Here is a 20,960-nt window from a genome sequence, read left to right as displayed (position 1 = left end):
CCAAATGCCGGGCTTTGGGGAGACTTTGGTTCCGGCAGCTTCCTGAGGATTGAGTTCCCCTTACATGGCACTGCAGGCTGTGCGGGCAAGGTTTTGGCTTGGCTTTTTTTCTCAGTGGGGAGAATAAGTTTTGGGGGTTATTTTTAGGAAATAAAAATCCTGTCCTAGTTGTGATGACAGAACTTATGAGCACACGCGTTACGTTTAGGCGTAGATGCCCCACTACCATCCGTGTGAAGATGGGGCTTACTAAGAAGAGGGGCCATTTTCCCTCAGATGCAGCAGAGACAAACCGACCCTGCGAGAGGTGATCATTGCCCATCCCCGGCGGGAACTGCCGCCTGCCCCTGGAACAGCCTCGTGTGCAGCAGTAACGGGAACCTGATCCGGAATTCCTGTTGTTGATAACGCTTGTACAGACACCCTCTTTTTCAGTCAAAAAGTTACTGTAAACTTTCTTCCTTAGCACAGGAAGGACAGAGCCCACACCTCCCTCCGAGGAAAGAAAGATGGATGTGGCGTCAGGCTCAATTAGATCCAATTGTGGTGTCTTCCCCAAAGCAAACAATGCAGCTTTTGTGATGGACTCCCAGCAGAAAGCTTGGAAAGCCTTGGAAAGGAGGGGGACAAAACCACATGCGCCCCAAAGTCCGAACCTCGAGATAGCCCAGGTCCTTAGGACGTGGAGGGAGGAGATGGCGTCTCTTTCTCAGAGCTCCGGGGTTGGGCACTGTTTTCCCCTTTGAAACGATGGAAGGGGTGAGGTGGTTCGAGCTGGTGACAAAGCAGCGTGCCGGGTCCAGGCTCAGCCGAAGATGCCTGTGGAGGCAGAGGGTCAGCGGGCAGGGCAGGCCGGCGCCGGGCGCGGAGGGCATCTCTGTGGCCGGGCACCCGACCCACCTGGAGCAGCACCCTGCAGCCCCTCCGGCGCGGGGGAACAAAGTGGGCCGCTCAGTGCTGGAAGAGCTTAAAATGCAAATGTACAGGAACTTCAGACCATCCCCCTCCCTCCCTCCTCCTCGGAAAGCAGCTTAAATACAGCCAGGCCTGGAGAGGAATGTTAAAAAGAGGGGAAGAATCGCCCTCCTCCTTTCCAGAGGGACCCGGGCCCGGCCGGATTGAGTATGCATGACTGAGCCAGCAGGCAAGGACAGCTCCGCTTTTAACTTGGCTGAACAATGGCTCCGGCTTCTTCCACCATTCCGCCTTCCCCCTGCTTGGAGGCAGGAAGGGGCAGCGGGGCGAGCGAGCCGGGCTGCGGGCAGAGGGGCTTTGTCCCTGCCCCAGAAACACCGCTTAAGCGCCAACAGTAAAACAAAACCACATCGTGGCAGGGTAAAAAGGGACCCCGTCGGGGTGAAAGTCGTACGTTCGGGAGAAAGGTTACGGTATAGGACAAAGGACACCTCAGATTAGTCCAGCGTGGGTTTTTACGTCCCCACTGTACTTCCTCTTTAATCTTAGCCTGGGCAGTGGAAACCAGCCAAGACATTGCTGATTTCCCAGGTCCTCGGCGCGCCAGCAAGGGCAGTTTTTCGTGGTTGTCACTGCTGGGAGATGTTTTAATTGGATGAGTCTTCAACCCAGGGTGGGCCTCAATGTAAGCAAATCGCAAAAACCCCCTGCCATCTACTCGGAGCTTTAAAAAAACTAAGAAACAGCCCTCCTCCCGCCCCCCAAAATGTGTTCCTCTACCACCAAATACTCGATTCACTTGCTAGGGAGCTTCAGCACTTTCGGTTTGCCCTCAGACTGAGCCGACACCTCACACCGATGCGCAGCTGAACTCTGTTTCTCCCCGCGGATGTGGCAAGCACCCTGGCAGACAAGGCTGGTCCTACCAAACCCCTTCCTTAAAAACTCTTTGCGATGATGTTACTCAACATCCTGGACAGGAGACACCAGGCTCTCCGAGTTCCTTCTCCTCCGCCGCCGCTCACCGCAACAAGAGCAAGCCGCCCCAAACCCCCGGCGTGAGCTGCGCGGCGTCCTTACCCAGCGCAGCGCAGAGATAGATACTGATACCTGTCTTTAAAAAGCACAGACAACACAGATACGGCTTTTTTTTTTTTTTTTTTCAAAAACATACTTCATATTTCCTCTTTTATTATATAAATATGTTTAACCTTTTACTGTAAGAATATAAAATGTTTTAAGAGGATCTTTGTTATTTTTTTTTTATACAAATTCACAAACAGTACAATTAATCCATAGGGGTCTCTGGGTTTGCGTTAACTCTGTGGTCTGGCCTGTTACTGTGGAGGATTTAAGGTTTTGAACAGATGAGCGAAAAAAAAAGCCAAGATATTTTTCTTAAAAAAAAAAAAAAAAAAATCAAGAAAACCCCAAAACTTTTCCTCTTTAAAATAATAATTAAAAAAAAAAACACATCTAAAGACCCAGCTCCATTTTATAGACAGAACAGAGATAAGACAGATGAACTTCAGTCTCCTCCCCTTCACGCTGCAGCCCCGGGGCCTGCAGCTCTGCTCCTCTCCACCTACAAGCAGGAAGCCTCGCGTGGTGGCCTTTTGTAGGCCATTTGGGAGGGGAAAGTATTTGCATATATCCATATATATATATATATATTCTTTTTTAAATGAACTTGCATTTTACACATTTCTGCTAACAGTAGCCCAATCCTCAGCATGGATTCTCACATGCTGCACGTTTGTGCTAGAAGAGTAAAAATGCAGAAGCACGGTTCGGGTCCCCAGTGAACAGGGAGGGAGAGGCACAACCAGAATGTGAAGGTGGGACACAATAGGGTAAGCTTAAAAAAAAACAAAACAAAAACCTTTTTAAGAAAAAAAGGGCGGGGTGGGAGGGGGAGAAAAAGAAGTACAAACCCAAGGAGCGTTATTCCAGTCTAGGCACAAAAATGTTTCAGTCTCAAAATCTCTTTCTTGTAAGAATTCCAGGGCTTTTGAGGAGGGAGGGGGGGAAAAAAAAAAGGTAACAAATTAAAACGAGGTAGCCAGACATCATATATATATTTATACATATAGAATATATTCAGCAGAAAAAAAAATGTACTTAAAAATCCACAAGAACAGCAACTTCAAATGTCTTTAAAAATAAAACCATGTAAGAAAATGAATACTGTGAAGAGAATGATTGAGGAAAACTGGGATCAGTTACAGGACGTAAGCAAGGGATAGATGGGAGAGTAAGAGGCTGGTTTTGTAGCAGTAATTTTTTTTTATGCATGTAAAAATAAAAACGGGTCACAGTATCTCAAATGAAGCAGAAATGAAGCTGGTTATTCTTCCTCGAGGCCCCTGGGTAGAGGGGAGCTAGCCACTCCTTCTACCCGCTCACCCCCGACCCGAAGAGGAATGGATATGTAGCTGGGTATGTCTATCCCTGTTGCTAAGGAGGGGAGAAAAAGAGAACGATGAAAGGCAAGACGAGTCTCGGTAACTCTGTGTCCCCCAGCGCGTGGAAAGGCTGAAGAGACTGGGGTCTGTGTCCAGTCCCCACAGAGACAGGAGAAGGAGGAAGTGGTATCTTCATCTCTAGCAGAGACAGGGAGAGAGAATGGAGTGCCTAGGCTTTTCCGTTAACCATAGTGCAGGACGACACGGAAACGTGCTGACAAAAGGAGGGGCTGTAGCTATCCCTAGTCTCAGTGCAGTGGAGAACTGGAATAGTGGGAGGTCGTATTCACCCACAGCAGAGAATAACACGGAACTGGAGACTGAAAACAGATTTTAAAAAAAAAAGAAAAAAATCAATGTACCTAGGGAGCAGTATTTCTGTCACCGTTCCCAGCTGACAGGGGAGGAGCGAGCGCGGAGGTGGAATGGTTATTTTACCAAAAGCTGTGTCTGTGCCCAGCGCAGGATGACTGGGTGGCCGGCTACACAAGCGTAGCTAGGAAGCCTTTCTGTGGTTATTGTTTGTTCCCATCTTCATTCCCACTCTCCTTTATATAAACCAAAAAATAATCTGTTCCGAATAGATGGCAGAACAAGGGTCTTTCTCTATCCATCCTTAGTGCACAAGGGGATGGAATCGGGGAGTGGGGATAAAGAGGGGTGTCTCTGGCCCCAGTGCATAAGAGTGTGGGCTTCTACCTCGTCCGCAGAGAAGGATGCTCTGGGGGAAGGGGGAGCTCTGTCTCCCCAGCGCGGAGCTGGAGGCACAACCTGGAAAACGGACAGGTGCTTGCTTTCTCTCCTGCCCCCGCTTCCTCCTCTTCCAGAGCAAGGGTGGCAGGCAGCGCAGAAGAGTCGAGGACATACTCTCTTTCTCTACGTTTCTCCCTTCGGTGCCAGGGGGTGTGGGTAGCATGGCTCTGTGCGTGCCCCTCTCCCTCTCCTCCGTTGCAGCAGTCAGTCAGTCCGTCAGTGAGTCCCTCCAGACGAGACGGAGGTCTCGGGGCCGCCCGCCTCCTCTCACCTGACCTTCTCACTCTCAGTCATTTCCCAAAGTCCCAGGTTGAGCACCTTGAGGCAGGGCAGCTGGGTGATGCGCTCCAAGCCCCGCTTGGTGATGCGGGTGCAGCCGTAGAGATCAATGCCCGTGAGCTGGCTGAGGTGTTCGGCGATGAGCTCCAGGCCCTTGTCGGTGATGCGGACGCACTGGCCGATGTTGAGGGTGCGGAGCCCGTGCATCTGCCGCACCATGCGGTTGATGCCCTCGTCGCTGATGTGGCAGGAGCAGAGGGAGAGGGAGCGCAGCCCGTCCAGGCCCTGCGCGATGTAGGCCAGGCTCTGGTCGCCCACCTTGTCGCAGAAGGAGACGTCGAGGCCGGACAGCCGCAGGCTGCCCATGGCCAGGTGCATGATGCCCGTGTCGCTGATGTTGTCGCAGGAGCGCAGGTTGAGGCTGCGCAGGCTGCTCATGTGCGACAGGTGGAGCAGCCCCGCGTCCGAGATGCCCCCGCAGAAGCTGAGGTTGAGCTGGCGGAGGCGGCCCAGCCCGCGGGCCAGGTGCTTGAGCGAGAGGTCGCTGAGCTTCTGGCAGTCCTGCAGCGTCAGCTGCTCCAGGCCCAGGCAGCCCTCAGCCGCACTGCGCGTCATGCCGGCCAGGTGCCCGATGCCCACGTCGGAGAGGTGCCGGCAGGAGCGCAGGTTGAGGCTCTTGAGGCGCTGCAGGCCCCAGGCGATGAGCAGCAGGCCGGTGTTGGTGATGTTGCTGCAGCCGCCCAGCTCCAGCACCTCCAGGCCCTTGAGGTACTGGGCGATGCGGCCCAGGCTGCTGTCCGTGATCTGCTTGCAGAGGCTCAGGTTGAGCGAGCGCAGGGAGCCGATCTCGGCCACGAAGGCGTGGCCCAGCCCGTTGTCGGTGAGGTTGTAGCAGCCGCTGAGGTTGAGGCTCTCGATGTCCGCCATGCCCTGGATCACGTAGCTCAGGCTGCGCCGCAGCGACAGGATCTGCACCCGCCGGATGCCCCTGGCCGCCAGGCTGGGGAAGAGCGAGGGGTTGGCGCGGCGCAGGTGCAGCTTGGCCTCCACGCCGCGCCAGACCGAGCGGTGGTAGGCGGCGTCCCGCCAGGCCGCGCACACCTGCGCCGCCCGGCCCTTGTCCCGCACCTCCAGGTACCCGAAGATCATGGCCAGCAGCTCGGGGAACAGGCACGAGATGTGCGTTTCCATCGCCCGCCCGCCCGCCCGCGCCCGGCCGCCCCCGCCGGCGCCGCGCTCCTCCTCGCCGCCGGGGCCCGGCCCGCTTCCGCTCGGGGGCCCGCCCGCCTTCCGCTCCGCGCCGTGCCGCGGGCCTCCTCCTCCTCCTCGCCGCCCTCACATCGCCGGCCCGGGCGGCGCGGCCCTGCGCGGCCCGGCCCGGGGGAGACGCTGCTGCGCGACCGCCGGCCCGGCCCCGCCGCCGCCGCCGCCGCCTCTACCGCCGCGCCGGGCGGGCCGCGCCGCTGCTGCCGCCGCGCTGCTGCGGCCGCGCCGCCCCGTGCCGCATCGTGCCGCCTCCCGGCGGGCGGGCGGCTGCGCCCCGGCGGCGGCGGCCCCCGCGCTCCGTCCCTGGTGCCGGCCGCCGAGCCCCGCCGCCTCCCTTTGTCTCCGCGCCGCCGCCGCTCACAGCCCGCGGCCCCGGGCCGCCCGCATCCCGCGGCGGCGACCAAGGCGGCGAGGGCGGGGACGTCGCGCCGGCCCGGCCCGGCCCGCCCCGCCGCCGGTACCGACTCCGCCGCTCCGGGGGCCCGGCCGCCTGGCTCCGCTCCGCCGCGCGCCGCTCGCTGCTGGGCCCCGGCGCCGCGCTCCGGCCGGGCGGGAGGGGGGGGAGGAGGAGGAGGAGGAGGAGGAGGAGGAGGAGGGAGGAGGCGGTGCTGGGCCGGGCCTGGCGGCGGCGCCACTCGCCTCCCCCCCCCCCCCCCGGCCCCTTGCGCAATGGTACGGTCCGGAACACTCCGAGCCGTCGCCCTGGAGACCGCGCGGCCCGTTGGCTGCGCCCGCCGTTGGCCGCTCCTCCTCCGGGGGGTCGCCGCCCGCCCTCCGCGCCCCGGCGGCGGGGAGAGGCCGCGGCTGGGCGCTGCCCTGGCGCCCCGGGGAGCTGTCCCCGCCCGGGCGGCGGCGGCGGAGCCCCCCCCCCCCGCTCCCCGTGAGGAGGGTTAGGCCGCGGGGCCGGCCCCGCACCGCGGTGCCGCCGGCCCCCTCGCCTCGGGCCTGCCTGCTGCCCCGCCTCAGCGCCGGACTTTGGCGAGGGCGGCAGCGGGCCGGCTGGGACAAGCCCAGGAGCGCCGGGACTGCTGGGGACTGCGCGGTGACCTGGGGGACCGAGGTTTGGGAGCCCCGGTGCGGGCGTCCCCGCGGGAGCGCGGCTGCATATCGCCCGGGGACCCGGGTGAAGGTCAAGGTTGCGGGACCTCCGGGCGGACCGTTCTGGGGCCTCCGTGGTGGGAAATGGAAAAACTTGAGGAAATGGCTGGCAGCTAACGGTCTCCATGAACTGGCTCTCAAAACGGTAGAAGTTCTCGCAGAAACCAAGCCAATTTCCAGTGATTTCCAGCAACTTTGAGAAAGAACGTTGGAAATCCCCATTTCTGACGTGCCCGTAGCCGTGTGTAACGGTAACGGTGCGTGTTTGAACCCTGGGCACTGTTGCGGCAGTGTTAGAAACGGGTTAAGTTCAACCGGAGATCAGGTAAGGCTTTTCAAAACCATTGCCAAAGAGCAGGACTGCCCTTCTGTGCCAAAGGGCTGTAAAGAAAAAAATAAAGTTCACGTTTGTTCGACAGGACAGGGCGCATTTTTGATACTGTTTGGATGACTGAAATACTGCTAAAATCAGCCTAGTTACTGGCGCGTATGATGTACCGAGACTTTCACCAGCCCCAAGGAATAGGCTCTGTTTTAATCATCATCTAAATTCATCTGCTACAGAACCGCCCGTGGCTCCACCTTCACCTACGGATTCCATATGAGTGGACTGTTGACTGCTCAAACGCTTAGATTCCATTCTGCTTTTCTCTTTCCTTTTTGCTTTGAGTTGGAGGCAACACGAGTTGAAGGGCTTTGAGGCCCCGATCCTGCAGCGCGGTGCCCCGTGCAGATGCGCATCGCTATCGACGCGGGGCTGTGGTTTGGCAAGGCGGAAAACCCGGCGGCGCGACTCCTGTTACTGGCTCAGAAGTGGGCTGGCCGCACGATGCGGAGCGCGGGCCTGGTATTCATTCACTCGGCCTGCTCAAGTTTTTTTTTTGACAGGTTAACTTTTTACTAGCAGACTTTATGCCGGATCAGGAATCGCTGTGCACGACTCCAGCCAGATCAGGTATCGTCTGCACCCCTGCGGCTGGCATACGGCCAGCGTAAAATTGGCGTTGGCTCCGTATCGTGCGCTCGAGCTCGTTCAGCAGGCACGTGATCAAGTGCCTTGGCCCGATCCCGATCAAAATTTGTACTCCTGGGTGATCCCGCAGCGTGCAGACCTGGCTTCGACGAATGTGGAGCCGCAGCCCCACACGGGTGCTGTACTGGCGTGTCACCCAGTATGAATAATCTTTGTGGCGTGATTGCTTTGTGCTGTTGTGGGGGTGGTTGACTGTTGGGTTAATGAGAAATTGATTAGGGGGGGATAGATTTTGCTGAGCAGCCGCACTGCAGGCCCGCTGTGCTCAGACCAGTCGTCGAGCGTCGCAGCCGAGAAGGAGCGTTTCCGCGAGGTGCGGGGCAGGTGGACGGCGCGGCGCCTCGCGGGCCGCGTGGGCCTGCCTCGGCGGCGGTTGCTTGGCTGCGGACAGCGGGATCGCTTACGGGAAGGCCGAGTCCGGTGGGCATCGGGCAACACGCGGAAGAAACGTGGTACAAAGGTGGTGTTGGTGTATCTTAGCGATTGTTGCATTACTCATAACTGGCAAAGCTACGAGCAAGTTACACAAGTAGTTCCGAAAGAGTGCTAATGAAGTCTCTTACCGTGTTATCCCAAATTTGACGGCAGAGTCTTACCATGGAAATAACGCGGTGTTTCCTGCCTCTGAGCTGTTCACCTTCACACCACGTTTGAGGAGGAGCAGGGAAAGGCATGCTCTTTCAGGCATAAAAGCTTACCTGAAATACTTTATGTCTGAGCACGTAGTGTCTTTAACACCGGTTGTGTGTAACCAGCAAAGGTTGGAAATAGATGATGCATTTTCTGGAGACCCTAAAGTTCCTTTTGCACATGTTAGATACTTTGAGCGTCTGTGCTTCCTTCTGAACATGTTAGATGGAACAGCCCTGGAATTTGGACTCATAATCCTAATCTACTGTGGGATTGGGGTTTTTTTTGGGGGGGAAGCACAGGAAGTATTTTTCTAGTAGATTTTTATTACTCTCTCTGAGTGACAGATGATTGGAAATAGAGAGGTTTAGAAAGACAAAGTGCAGGTACATGAAAAGGGCCAATTTAGCACATCGTTGTTGAGCTGATTTTGTGTTTCCAGGAGTGAGGAAATAAGCTCAGTGTTCTTCATGATCTCATAAGGTATAAATAGGAGGTGGTAAGCACCATGTGATAAGCTGCATTTTTAGTAAAAATCCCTGCCTGCCTCGTATGCACTGACGGCTGATCTGTTCCCCTGGAACCATCTCCAACATTCCAGTCCCTTGAGCAGCTCCCAGCAGCTGCTTTCTCTTTTTGAAAGCACTTGCCAGATAAATGTTTCATTCTTTTTTTTTTTTTTTCCCAATTACACCGGTGTTCAGCGGAGGACGGACGGTTTTGCTTGGCAAGGGTTCAGGAGGATCCACATAACTCACTTGTGGCTTCTGCGATTGGAAGTAGTTTGTGCTGATAAAGCTGCACCATCGTCTGTCCTGTATCTTTTATTGCATGGTGGGGCATGACATCCACCAGGTCTTTCTGCAGCTCCTGTCCGAGTCTGTCCCTATTTGGTTTTTTTGTTCCTCAATTTGCTGGGTAACTTTTGGCTCAAATTAATCATCGAAGAGATAACAAATACAGAGTCCTTCCCTACCCTTCCTTTTCTTCTGCCACCCTACTCCATGTGCTTTCTGCATTTTTACAGCTTCAGCCGTGGAATGGAAAACTCAAGAATTTACCCACGGGAATCTGCTTGGCATTTGGCTTTTTCTCACCTGCGGGCAGTGGCCACTGGGACTGCAGGATAGAAAAGACACAAACCCACTTGAACAGTAAAGCGCATGGCCCACGAACACTCCTCTCTCTTGTGATCCATTTGACTTTAATTCCCAAAGCGATACGTTTCCCCGCCTTGCCCAGCTAACCGTGCTGCTTTCCGCGAACGGGCTCCTTGCGGCCCCGTGTTCCTCCGTGCCTTCTCTCGGGCCCTGCCATCGCGGATCCCTCCCGTTGCCCCGCCTGACCGCGTTGTCCCACACCCCGGCGCCTGAGAGAGCAGGCACAGCTTCACCCCAGGGAGCAGAGAAGGCTGCAGGGAAGGGGTATGCAGGCAGCTCAGATTCACGTGCTCCACTCGGTACAGCTATGATAGCTGTATGTGTGTATATATATATATAAAAAAATCAATATATATTGATATATGCAGCTATAATATCAAAGGGATATTAGGGAGTTAGCCCAGCAGGGTCCTCATTCATGCAGACAGCTCTGGAGATCTAGGCTGTCATTTAAAACAGTGGTGCTTTACTTGGAAAAAACTAGGCATGGATGGCCTCAGCCTCTGTCGTCTGTTGCAGGGGCTGCAGGCTGGTGCGGTTTGGGGTGTAGCCTGATACAATCCGTTAGCCAGATTCCTGTGACTGGCTGATGCTGGGTTTTCAGCCCTTTTGTCTAGCCCACCCCTACATTGCTTCTCAGTTTAAAGTGTTGTGCAGCAGTCTAAGCTACAATGGGGAGGGATCTCCTCTCCAAAAAATGCAGCTGGCTTAATGAGTAGTTCAGCTAATGCTGGTTTGGGACTGGTTCAGGTTCTAAGGTCAGCCATGGTCCAGGGAGTTACAGCTGTCCTTCACAAATTGGCTTCCAGACCCTCATCATCAGATCTGAAGCATGTCCACAAAAATTAACTAAGCCTGGCACAACCCATGGTCTTCAACTGCATTTAAGGTTGATTTAGTGGAACTTCCTAAAAATCAATGTGGGGAATGGATTTGGTGTATGGATGAGACCAAAATGCTCCTTTTGCACTGCTGACACCTAAGCCACCATCTTCTGACGTGGCTCAGCAAAACAAGGGTGCCAGCTTGCTGTGGAGAGGACGTGGTGCTTCCTCAGTGCTTCACGCTGGATGGACCCCTGGCTGCGACTGTAGGGCTCTTCTGCGCTTAGCAAAGCGTCAGAGCAGCTGTGGTGGGGTGTTTTAGAGGTTCGTTTCTTGAATGGAAAGCAACAATGATCCCCTACAACTCTTCTGTGAATGCAACCAGTAATTAGATGACAAAGATCTCTATTAAGACCTGTGCATTTAAGTGTATGCAGAACAGATGTGTAACGTGCATATTTTAGGTACATAAGCATATGTACATATCTGTGTACACACACACACATGTATAAATCAGGAGAGAGCTGTTAAGTGAGTGTATTCCCTTCAGAACTCATGCTGGCCACGATCTTTAGTTCTGACCAGAGATTATAAAGAAAATGTGACTCACCAGTGGGTTATTTGGAAATTGTAGCATTAGGATCCTCTGGCATTGCAGAGCTTTGTTGTGAAGCTTAGGCCTTAAAAATAAAAAGCTGGTGGTTTTTCTGTACTTCACCGGTATCGCGTCTCTAATACGGTGAGGTGCTACGCAAGTCTGTGTTTGTGGAGTACATGGTTCCTCCTGCACAACGTAATTCTGATCTGCCATGTGTGTCCTGGTGTTGGGGTGACTTAGCAAAATACAGTGTACTGTGAATATGTGGTTAGGTGCTGGGGCAAAATTCAGAGCCGATGTCTCGGTGCAGACGCCAGCTCTAAATCTGAGCCTACGGGATTTGGGTATTTTCTTCAAGTTTTTATTTTACTTGTCAGTCAATAGCTGGCAAGATTATAACTGTACTGATACGAGGAAGAATGGTCAGAGGATGTAAAGCGCAGGAGGTCTGGATGATATTCCCAGTTTTGCCATTAAACTGGCCAGCGACTGTTGCTGCTGTGACAGATTGAACCGAGTGGAAGTGAAAGGATCACCCGAAGAACCAACATGGTGTATTGTGGTCCAGGCAACTGCACTCGAATGTCGTGTGTCTGTATGTGTGTCTGCCCTTGTGGGACGGGACTGGCTGGCGGTTAGAGCCAGCGACCTGGGCCCCTGGCCGCAGGCGATGCTCTGACTCTGCCGCGCTTGTCACACCCTTCGTGGCTTATATGAAGCTCAGCACTCAACAGTTAAAGTCATCAAAGGGAGAGTGCTCTGGGAGGACAGGGTGTAAAATCACAAGCCTCAGCGCTTGCAGTTCGTTGCATTGGGTGCTGTTCTAAGCGTTGGGCTTCGTCATTTCTTTATTAGCAGTACCAAAGACGATCGAGACGGCAGAACATACCCGATGTAATCATTATTATTAAAAGCAGTGGCACAGAAACAAAGAGACCTTTCAGGCAGTAATTGCTTTCATAAGCCATTCCTGGGGACTGAACTCTGAGACCTCTCCAACTCGATCTAAAAGGGGTAGCCCCTGCAGTCACAGCAGAAACGTGTGTCCAACATGCTGTGTGGTACCTGTTACAGCAGCAGGTTTGTGAAATCTTCCTCTGTAGCAGCTGTTTAGTCCAAAACCCAGCAGAGATGGCCGGACACTGTGTGTGTGCAGCCCCACTGAGCCAGCGCATTCAGCCTGGCACGGGGGGAGATGTTCTGGCCTTTGGCTGAGGCTGGAGAAGAGTGGGTGCAGCCTCTCCTCTGCCAAAGGTTTCCATGCAGTCAGGGCAGAGGTAGCAATACTGGCCAGCTTGCGAGGAAAGGTTATTTGGCTGTCAGGGAATCTGCTTCCTGTCCTCTCTGTCAGAAGCTCCAAGGAAGAAGCTCCAAGGCATCAGTACCCAGGTTTGTCGCTCTCTGGTCAAGGCTTGCCAGGGGCCGCAGGAGCAAGGTCCAGGGAAGGGTCATTCGTATGTTCTTGAAATAGCAAGAGTTATAGGTAACCTCACAGGAGGGTAAGCTCGGCCCGGGGAGGGCACAGATGCAGCTGTGTAGTTCTTAAAACACAGGATTTTTGTACCCGTGCATTACTGCAGCGTTACTTGTAACTGTTAGCTCCTCCCTCTCTGGACCGCGGCCACCAGCACATTTTCGGGTAGTAAATAGCATTCTAAAATTGGCAGTTCACTAGAATTGGACAAAGTTATGTCACCTGCCCTATAAGCATTGGCTCCGAAGTAAGTTCTTAGAGGAAAACTGAAAAATAGGGCAGTACTGTTTTGGAAACACACTGTGAAAATCAAGAGTCACAGCTAGAGCCCAGCACAAACGGCAAGTGAGAGTTACGAAACACTGTTTTATACGGACAGCAGGGTAAAGATACAAAATGCAGTTTTATACTTAATGGAGGATTTGCATGAGTTCTGGCCAAAGGCAGGTTAGTTTAACGTCTTGTTCCTAAAAGTAATTGTGCAGAAACTGCGGGTGCTAAATTCCCCTGAGTTTTCTGCTGCGACTCTGATGGATGCATAGAAAAGTGGCGGCAAAGGGAGGTGCCTTTCGGAAACTGCTTTCATTCTTGTTTCCATTCTGGAGCACGTGCAGATGCTTTAAAACCCCACTCACACTGTGAATTCATTGCTGTGTGTTATCGTCTACCTGTGGACGATAAAAATCTTGAAAATCATCTCTGAAAATGTGGGGGTAAAATTAAGGGCAGACACAAAAAGCGTGGAAAGAAAGTGTAAAGTTCACCATGCTGGAGGTAGAAATATAAATGGGTAAAACAGCATCTGTGTTTTAAACTAGTTCTTTCAACTTGTTTCTACAGCGGTCAGAAAAACACACAATAATCCCTTGCCTACGGTATAATGTTAATTAATCTTCTATGTGACCAGACCTCGTCATGTACAATGAGAACACAACTTTCTTTAATCCAGATGGTTTACAATTTAAAAAAAAAAATGTGTGCACAGGAAAACGTAAGCCAGAAATACTGCTTTTACTCCTTTTTTTTTCCCCCTGACATACATGCTGACTAAATTATGTGGAAAAGCCGCTTTCTTTCCACTATTTCACCCTTGAGATCTACTATTTTCCTAGTCTTGTCGGTGTTGTTGTTCCATGCTTTTTGCCAGCAATCCCGGTCTGTATTCTTTGTGTTCCTTTTGGAACAGTGAATCCTTTCGTAAAAAGATTATTCCTTGATGCCCTGAAGCGGGAAAGATAAACAAAAGTCTTCAGACACTTTGAAACCTGTGAAAATATTTGTAGAATGGCAATGATTGCCAGGAGGTGGGAAACAACAGCTAATTAAATAATACTCCTTTGCATATCCGTAGCACCTCTCCTCTGGCAAAATGAGAGGTCTGTGTAATGATGTAATACCTGCAGCTTTATAGCATCTTGGGTTGCTTCGTGGGTTTTTGCCCTTTTGCGTCCGTGGTGAAACTGAGCCCCAAAGCGTGTCTTCTGCGTGGGTGGGACGTTAGTGCCTGTGGCTTAACTCCGTGGGGAATGCCGGGGGTTTGGGCGCACGCCGTCTCACGCGAAGTGCCCGCAAGTGTGGGCATGGAGTCAGTTCTTGGAAACTTGGGGCTGAATGGCTTTCCAGCGTCACATGCGGGGTTTGTTGCAGGGCCAGGAACACAGCCTGGATCTGCTGGCTCCCTACCCACTGCCTGAGCGGCAGGGCCCGTCCTCAGCTCCGCTTCAAGGGATCCTAGAGAGCACTGGCACTTTAGCAAGTCAGCTGGCAACTTCGCTGTGTTTTGTTTAGAATCGTTCACATTCTTCCATCTAATTCCCACACTGAAAATTTCCAGCTTCCTATTTTCCCCGAGCTGTCCCAGCAAGACCTATTGAATATGCAGATGTGATGGCGCACACTCGCACAGGTGCTTTTCCTGAAGCCACCCCTCAAAGTTAGTTCTGGATGTTTGTTTTACTCCGGTTCCTTTAATCCCCAAAGTGACATTAACCAGATTTTTTTGTTTAACCTTTGTATGAAACTCTCTCTCTCCCTGTATTTGTAAGGATATGCGGTTTTAGCTACATTTCGTTACATTCCCTTGTGCATGGAGGAGACACTGTGTAAATGAAAATGTGTTCTGGAGATATTCAAGACCCGCCTGGACAAGGTCCTGTGCAGCCTGCTGTAGGTGACCCTGCTTCGGCGGGGGGGTTGGACTAGATGACCCACAGAGGTCCCTTCCAACCCCTACTATTCTGTGATTCTGTGATTCTGTGTTATAATTACTACACACCATGCACAAACGTCTTCTCAGACATCTCCCATACACGCCTGCTCTAGAACAAATACCTGAACGTGCATGGCACTAGATTTTCAAACCCATCCATGTAATAAATGTTTTCACTCTATGAGTGTTTGGCGATATGAGGGCTGTTCGCTCGAAGTCTTGGAAGCGCACCTCAAAGGCAAATGAAATTGTGACCGAGAGCAGGAATAGGAGCTAGGAGGCTGCTAACCCCTTTCCTATTGATGATTCTCGCAGTACAAAACCAGCACTGGGCTTGACCGAAGAATCGCACGCTGCCAGCACGAGTGAAGTAAGGACAATGAGAAAGCTGGCTTCTGCTTCAAGGGAGGAAGTTGTTTTGCTGGAACAGCATAAGTTCTTAATGGGACATTTTGCTTTCCCTGCAATATAGAGACTCAGGCAATCCCTTCTGCCCTCCTGCACCCTGCCCACTGCAGGGATAGGTGCGTATATCCTCATCCACCAGCTTTCTGTGATCCACACCTACGAATGTGCATAGGAGCATAACCCTTCCAGGCAACGCAGCGTGCTTTCCTCACTGCCAGACGAGCAATCCTTACCTTCTCTACAAATACGCTATTTTTTGCAGGACAAACAGAGTTTTCACTGCAAGAACGTTGTATTTGTCAAAAAAAGCCAAGATTTTATTCCAGATGTACGGCTGTTCCACATTACAGAAATTCCCTAATCCTGTCTAGTCAACATATTCAATAATATATTGCCAGAGAGAATAAATATGTTCAAGATAATGGGGGAAAAAAATCTCTGGTACTGTAAATGTCCTTTTGAATGACAGCACAAAATAGATCATTTTAATTTCCTCTATTTGAGTAGTAATTGGAAGAACCTAACCCACGGGTACATGTTTTCCCTTTAGCTTCAAGGGAAGAATAAACACATTTCTTCCTTGAAGTGAAGCTGTCTCCTGTAGACTGTTCTCTTGCGTTTGCTAAGTTCTGCCTGAAGTATTATCGTGAACACAGAGTTAATAATAACTGTATTTACATGGTTTCACTGAAGGGTCTTTAAATGCATTCGAGCCTGTAACATAGCACAGCATCCACAGGCAAGATCACACCACCAGTCCCGAGATAAATTGACCTCTCCTTGGCAGACTAGGAACCTGAATTTCAGAGCTGCAGTTAGTTACAACCCAGACGAGACGGCTAGGCAAATCCGCAGCGGTGCTGGGAATACAAGGTGCTGACCTGAGCCCTTGCTGTAGTCACCAGACACGGGGTCAGATCCCCACCTTGCCTAGATCAGCAGAGCTCCAGACGAAGTCACTGCGGTGAGGACTGTTCGTGCCAAATTGTCGGCTTCGTACGTGCTCCTCGCTGGAAATGCCGGTGCAGTGCAGTTTAAGTGCCACGCATTATGTAGCTGCTATTAGCATAAAGGTGTGATGCAGCCTTGGTGTGAGCGGGGACGGGAGACAGGCTGTCCCGGCAGGGGACCTGGCCTGACGTCCGCCCTGTGCTGTGGGTAACATTGGGCCGCAGGAGAGGATTTTAGCTTTCACCTTCCAAGCTCTGGCCAATTCTGAGGACTCTCAATAGGGAAGACCCCCCTCCCTCTGACAGATTGGCGCATAATTGTATCCATACCTGGATTTTCTTCAGGAATGGGGACCATGCAGTCGTTACTAGTTTCCTTCTGGGACCTGGTGGCAATCTCACGCCGTCCGACGTTGTAGGTGTATGATCATTCAAGGGATGACATCAACCCACATTGCATCAAAAGAAGCAGCCCTGCCCTCCCTCAGCTCTTGATAGCAAACTGGATTGAAAAACTGGTTGGCATTAGAATTAAAAATATCCGAGTGCCTTTCTCAAGTTTGCAGGATCGTAACACTCCGAGTCGGGTGCCCTTGCCCAGCCCAGCTGCACCTGCTGCAGGAACGGTGACTTTTAAACCAGTATTTGAAGAGCTGCAAAATGTGGGTACTACCACTTGGGTTCGCAGAACAGCTTAGGGCCAAATTCTCCGGTGTCCATCACTCATGGGCTTGTACACGACTTTCTGAGTAGATGAGGTGTTAGATAAGCACCTACATTTTCCAGATAATTTAACCCCTTGGAGTTTTGCTGCTGGTGGTTACAACATTTTCCATGTTAAAAGCAGGAAAGGGAAAGCTCAGTTTTCCGCAGTTGCCTCTGCAATCTGATTCTTTGTTTTGAAGCCTAGGTGTGGGCTGAGCTCGTTGGAGGATAAAGTCCCCGCCGGTGGAGTGCAGGATGTGCTCAGGAACCCTCGTGATGGGTGGAAAGCTGGTCTGGTGGTAACTTGCACTGGCTGTGTTGATGTAAAGCAAGTTTTAGCTTTTGTTAGCCCTGGTGGGCCAGCAGAGCTGTGGGAGGAGAAGATGGGTGCTGTTCTAGTGTCTGTACCACCAGCAAAAATGTCACATTGCAGTTCACGTTGAGGAGAGAAGCAGGGAAAAAAGCTTAGCTTTTCTTGGAGAGCTTTTGGATAGCTTTGGCAGTTAAAATATCTATATAATATGGTTTGAAAACTGAGTCAAATTCCAAGTCATAGAAAAGGAATACATTTGAGTAAAGTGCACTAGCAATTTTAGTTACTTTTCCAGTTCTTTTTTCTTTCTGCTCAGGGAAGGATTTACAAAGCAGCAAATACTAGTTGCTACACTGGAAACCTCATCTGTTCCAAAGCAGGTAGTCTTACACAGAGGCATCTCTCAAATTAATGCTTTGTTACTAATTTTTTAAGACTTAGATTTAATTTTTTTTTTCACTACCATGTTCTTCACTTCAGGCCTTGCCCTGGTAACACAGGAGCTTTGGCAGCAATACAGGTTTAAGTAGTTCCTGTCCAAGAAGCTGCTGTTCACCCTTTGTGCCGTTGTGCCCTCAGCCTGTGGCAGCGAGCTGTGAAGTTGGTCAGGGAACAGATCCACAATCAAAAAACCACCCCGGAGCACAACTTTTCTTGCAGTGCGGGTGCAGCTCCGTGCGAATTTAACTCAGGCAAAGGTGGTGCTGCCCGGGTCCAGCCCCCTCCGGCCACGCGCTCCTGTCCCGCTCCACCGCCTTTCCGATTCCCACATCAGCCAGTCCAGGCTGTTAATGAAGTAGAACCCAGTCTTTTCTTTTTGGAAGTTAGATTTTGAATCTTTTTTTTAACTCCTTGTATCATCTTTTTAACTGCTTATATCATCCAGGGGTTACACCTTGGAAGAGCGGTGTCCTGCGGCACAGGGCTGGGATGAGCCCGCGGAGTGGGAGCGAGAGGTCTTTATTGCCCTGGTGATGCTGCCCGCAGAACCATATTGTCAGGCGCCGGTCTCAGTTTTGGCATCCTGAGCTTTAAGCAAAAAGCTGGCATGTGAACAAATGGGCGTGAGCTGACCATGAATAAATTTAGACTGGAAATTAGAGAAAGAGTCGCAGCTTTTTGCGTGGTGAGATGCCAGACAGAATAGGGACCTCAAATAAACCATGGCTTTCAAGACGCTCACGGAGTTTATGTATGGGGTCATATGATGTGTCAGTGGAAAGCAGCACAACCCCTTGTTCCTAATATTAGACGTTATCTACTTGAAAAGAAAAAAAAAATGCAGTGATTTAACTGAACAGTCTAGTGAAATCAGTACAGATCTTAATTTTGAAGGCTTTGATTTTGGTTTAAAGGGTTACTAACCAACACAACACTGATATACTGATACAACTCTTCCAGATTAGGTTTGCATCAATGCTAATTCTGCTGAGAATTTGTATCTGGAAACTCTTTATTTAAGCAGGTAATAACGTTAACAATAGCATTTTACAAACAAGATCTTAAATAGGATACTTCATTTTCTGCAGTCAGAATTGCAGATGTGTGATCGGTGCTAGCATAAAGGTGAGATATAAAACGATCTCCTTCTTCGTACACGTGTATATGCAGCCTGTTCCCAAGGTGGTTTGAACAGGTTCCGCTTAAATCTGTTGCATCCAGAATTAACAAGAAATTCCTGCACTGAAATGTGACAGTGTAGAAGGTAATTTCTGAATTTGGTTAAATCAGTGTAATCTTCTGACATATATATGGCTTTATTTATAGTGTTTCAGCCTTTTCTCTATATATATATTTAATACTACAAGGTAATAAGCATGCTTGGAAAATGTTTTGTCTTTGGTTTGGAAGCTGTTTCTGATAACCATGCAGATGATACGGTTGACGCCCTGGGGCATTATTCCCAAAATGTTTTGTTATTACTTGCGCTTTGAGTGCACTGTATTTGAGCAGGAACAATGTTTAATTGATGGCAGAAGTATTTGGTGGTCGAAAGAATGGAAAAAGCAAGCGGATTTTAATTTTGATCCTGATTCAGCAAAAATGAGTAGGCGTATGCTTACTTTCAAGCAGCTGGTTTAATGCTTTGCTGAATGGAGGTAAATCTGCACCACAGATGTACTGCTCTGAGCCTGTTCCTCAGCCCTTCCTGCACCTCTCTTTCCCCTACTGTAAGGTAAGGGAAAAATAGTGGCTGTTGTGGGGTCTAATGTATGGTGTGGATGTGCTTGCTTTGCAATTCTAGAGTCGAGGAAGAGCGGATTATTAATATTATTTCCATTAGACTGGACTTTAAAAGAACATCTTTGAAGTGTCTAACAGGAAGGAGAGGAATTAAATTCAATTTGAATTTATTCCATGGCTTACTATTTCCTTTGGAAATGTCTATATCAAGCTTTGCTGGCAGTGATTTAACTGACAGGAGGCTATTGATCTGAGTCAGTTTGACACCTGTCCCTGTGACCTACACCAAGGTGTTGAACGTCCAAGACAAAGCAGTACCTGCACATCTCCTTCTTTCCCCTGGTCATTCACTCCTGGAGAGCTAAGAACAACTGCAGCAGCAGCTTAACTGTATTTTAAATATTTCACTATCTTTGCCAGCTAATGTGATTATTACAGAGTATGGAACAAACTAAAAGGAATGTATCCTCAGAGCAAAAATGAGGTCCAGGCCTGTGAGATGCAGAGACATACATTTTCTCGGTTTGGGATGAGTCCGTTGGGCCTGGGGGAGCTAGGCACCCCTTTGGGGAGGGTGGAGGGTGCTCCGTGCTCTGCAAGATCAGAGTAAGGAAGAGAACACTTAAAGTCATCCAGCTGTTTCCGTCCCTTGGCCTGTTCTGGAGTCTCCGCAGAGAAGTTGCTTTGACTTGGATCGCCTTTCACTGCCTCCTTGCTCACACTGCCAGAGAACTTTGTCCTGTTATCCTTCTTGATCTTCAAGGAGGACTGACATATGTGCTCATAACCACCATAATCTCAGTCCAGAGTTCTCATGCAAATCCTGCAGCCAGCATCAGCTCTCTAACAGGACGAGGGCTGCCCTCCTATCACTGCTTGAGGGGTCCGTGCCACAGGCAGCTCCAGCAGGTAACAGACCAGGGCTGGCCCCTGGAAAACAAATAAAAGAGGGATGTGCTTTCTTCTTTTCACCTTCTTCATGTCTTATTCCTCTCGAGGATGGATAATTTTCCATGTAAACTTAATACTTGGGGAAGGTGTTTGCTAGATAGCCTGAAGGGTTGGAGAATGTCATTCCTAGAAACCTGCGACGTTGGGGAGCAGCAGCGTGGGCTTCTTAACCCTGCCCGGGCTTGTCTTTCAACCTGACCTCCCGTGGCTCTTTCAAGGGGGTCTGGGGAACGATTTCTGAAGGGGGAGACTTCGAGGGGGTCTGGGGAACAATTTCTGCAGAAGAAACTCTTACTGCAAATTAAGGAGACGGGGTGCCTGTTTGGCAAGTAAGCTGTTACATCCTGGGCATGCTAAACAAGCCATGGAGCGGTCATCAGGGGATAGTGCTTGGTACTTTGTTCAAATATATGCATTTAGTGATTTGTTTGATTATGACTACGCCTAGTGGAGCTGGTCTAATTTCTTACAGGGCTTGTCCACGTAAATAGAGCATGCTAAGACGATTTCAGTTGTTGATTAAGGACAATTTGCTACAGCCCCAGAACCCCTGGTATTCTAATAGTTGTGGGAACAAGAAGTGCAGAATCTGGGCCAGACACGTCCTGGTTCAGGTCTCTGGCTCTCGACTGATGTCGCCAACATGCAGAGTTCTCGTGGAAAAGGGAACCGGATGGCCTCGACCTGTCCCTGGGGATATCAGAAATATGGAAGGTTTCCAGGCAGCCATATACCTGCAGTGATG

The 20,960-nt window shown here is 50.9% G+C and overlaps 2 protein-coding genes across 4 annotated transcripts in view; one reads left to right on the top strand and one right to left on the bottom strand.

Annotated features, from left to right (window-relative positions):
• WNT5B (Wnt family member 5B) overlaps positions 1-20,960 on the top strand; it is a 76,534-nt gene that overhangs the window by 32,052 nt on the left and 23,522 nt on the right. The window contains exon 1 of one of the 3 annotated variants that reach the window (XM_075427628.1): positions 6,582-7,731. The exons of the other annotated variants lie outside the window; for them this stretch is intronic. The gene's annotated coding sequence lies outside the window, so the exon portion shown is untranslated. Of the gene's footprint in view, positions 1-6,581; positions 7,732-20,960 lie in introns of those variants that run through there. 3 annotated transcript variants of the gene reach the window in all.
• On the bottom strand, positions 2,321-5,603 carry FBXL14 (F-box and leucine rich repeat protein 14). Its single transcript, XM_009935459.2, has one exon. The coding sequence runs from the start codon at positions 5,601-5,603 to the stop codon at positions 4,401-4,403; it is 1,203 nt and encodes a 400-aa protein (XP_009933761.2). The 3' UTR covers positions 2,321-4,400.

The sequence above is a fragment of the Opisthocomus hoazin genome, chromosome 8 (assembly GCF_030867145.1).
Source record: "Opisthocomus hoazin isolate bOpiHoa1 chromosome 8, bOpiHoa1.hap1, whole genome shotgun sequence".
Classification (NCBI taxonomy): Eukaryota; Metazoa; Chordata; class Aves; order Opisthocomiformes; family Opisthocomidae; genus Opisthocomus; species Opisthocomus hoazin.
Note: the sequence above shows the minus strand (reverse complement) of the source record. Positions and strands in the feature narration are given on the sequence as shown.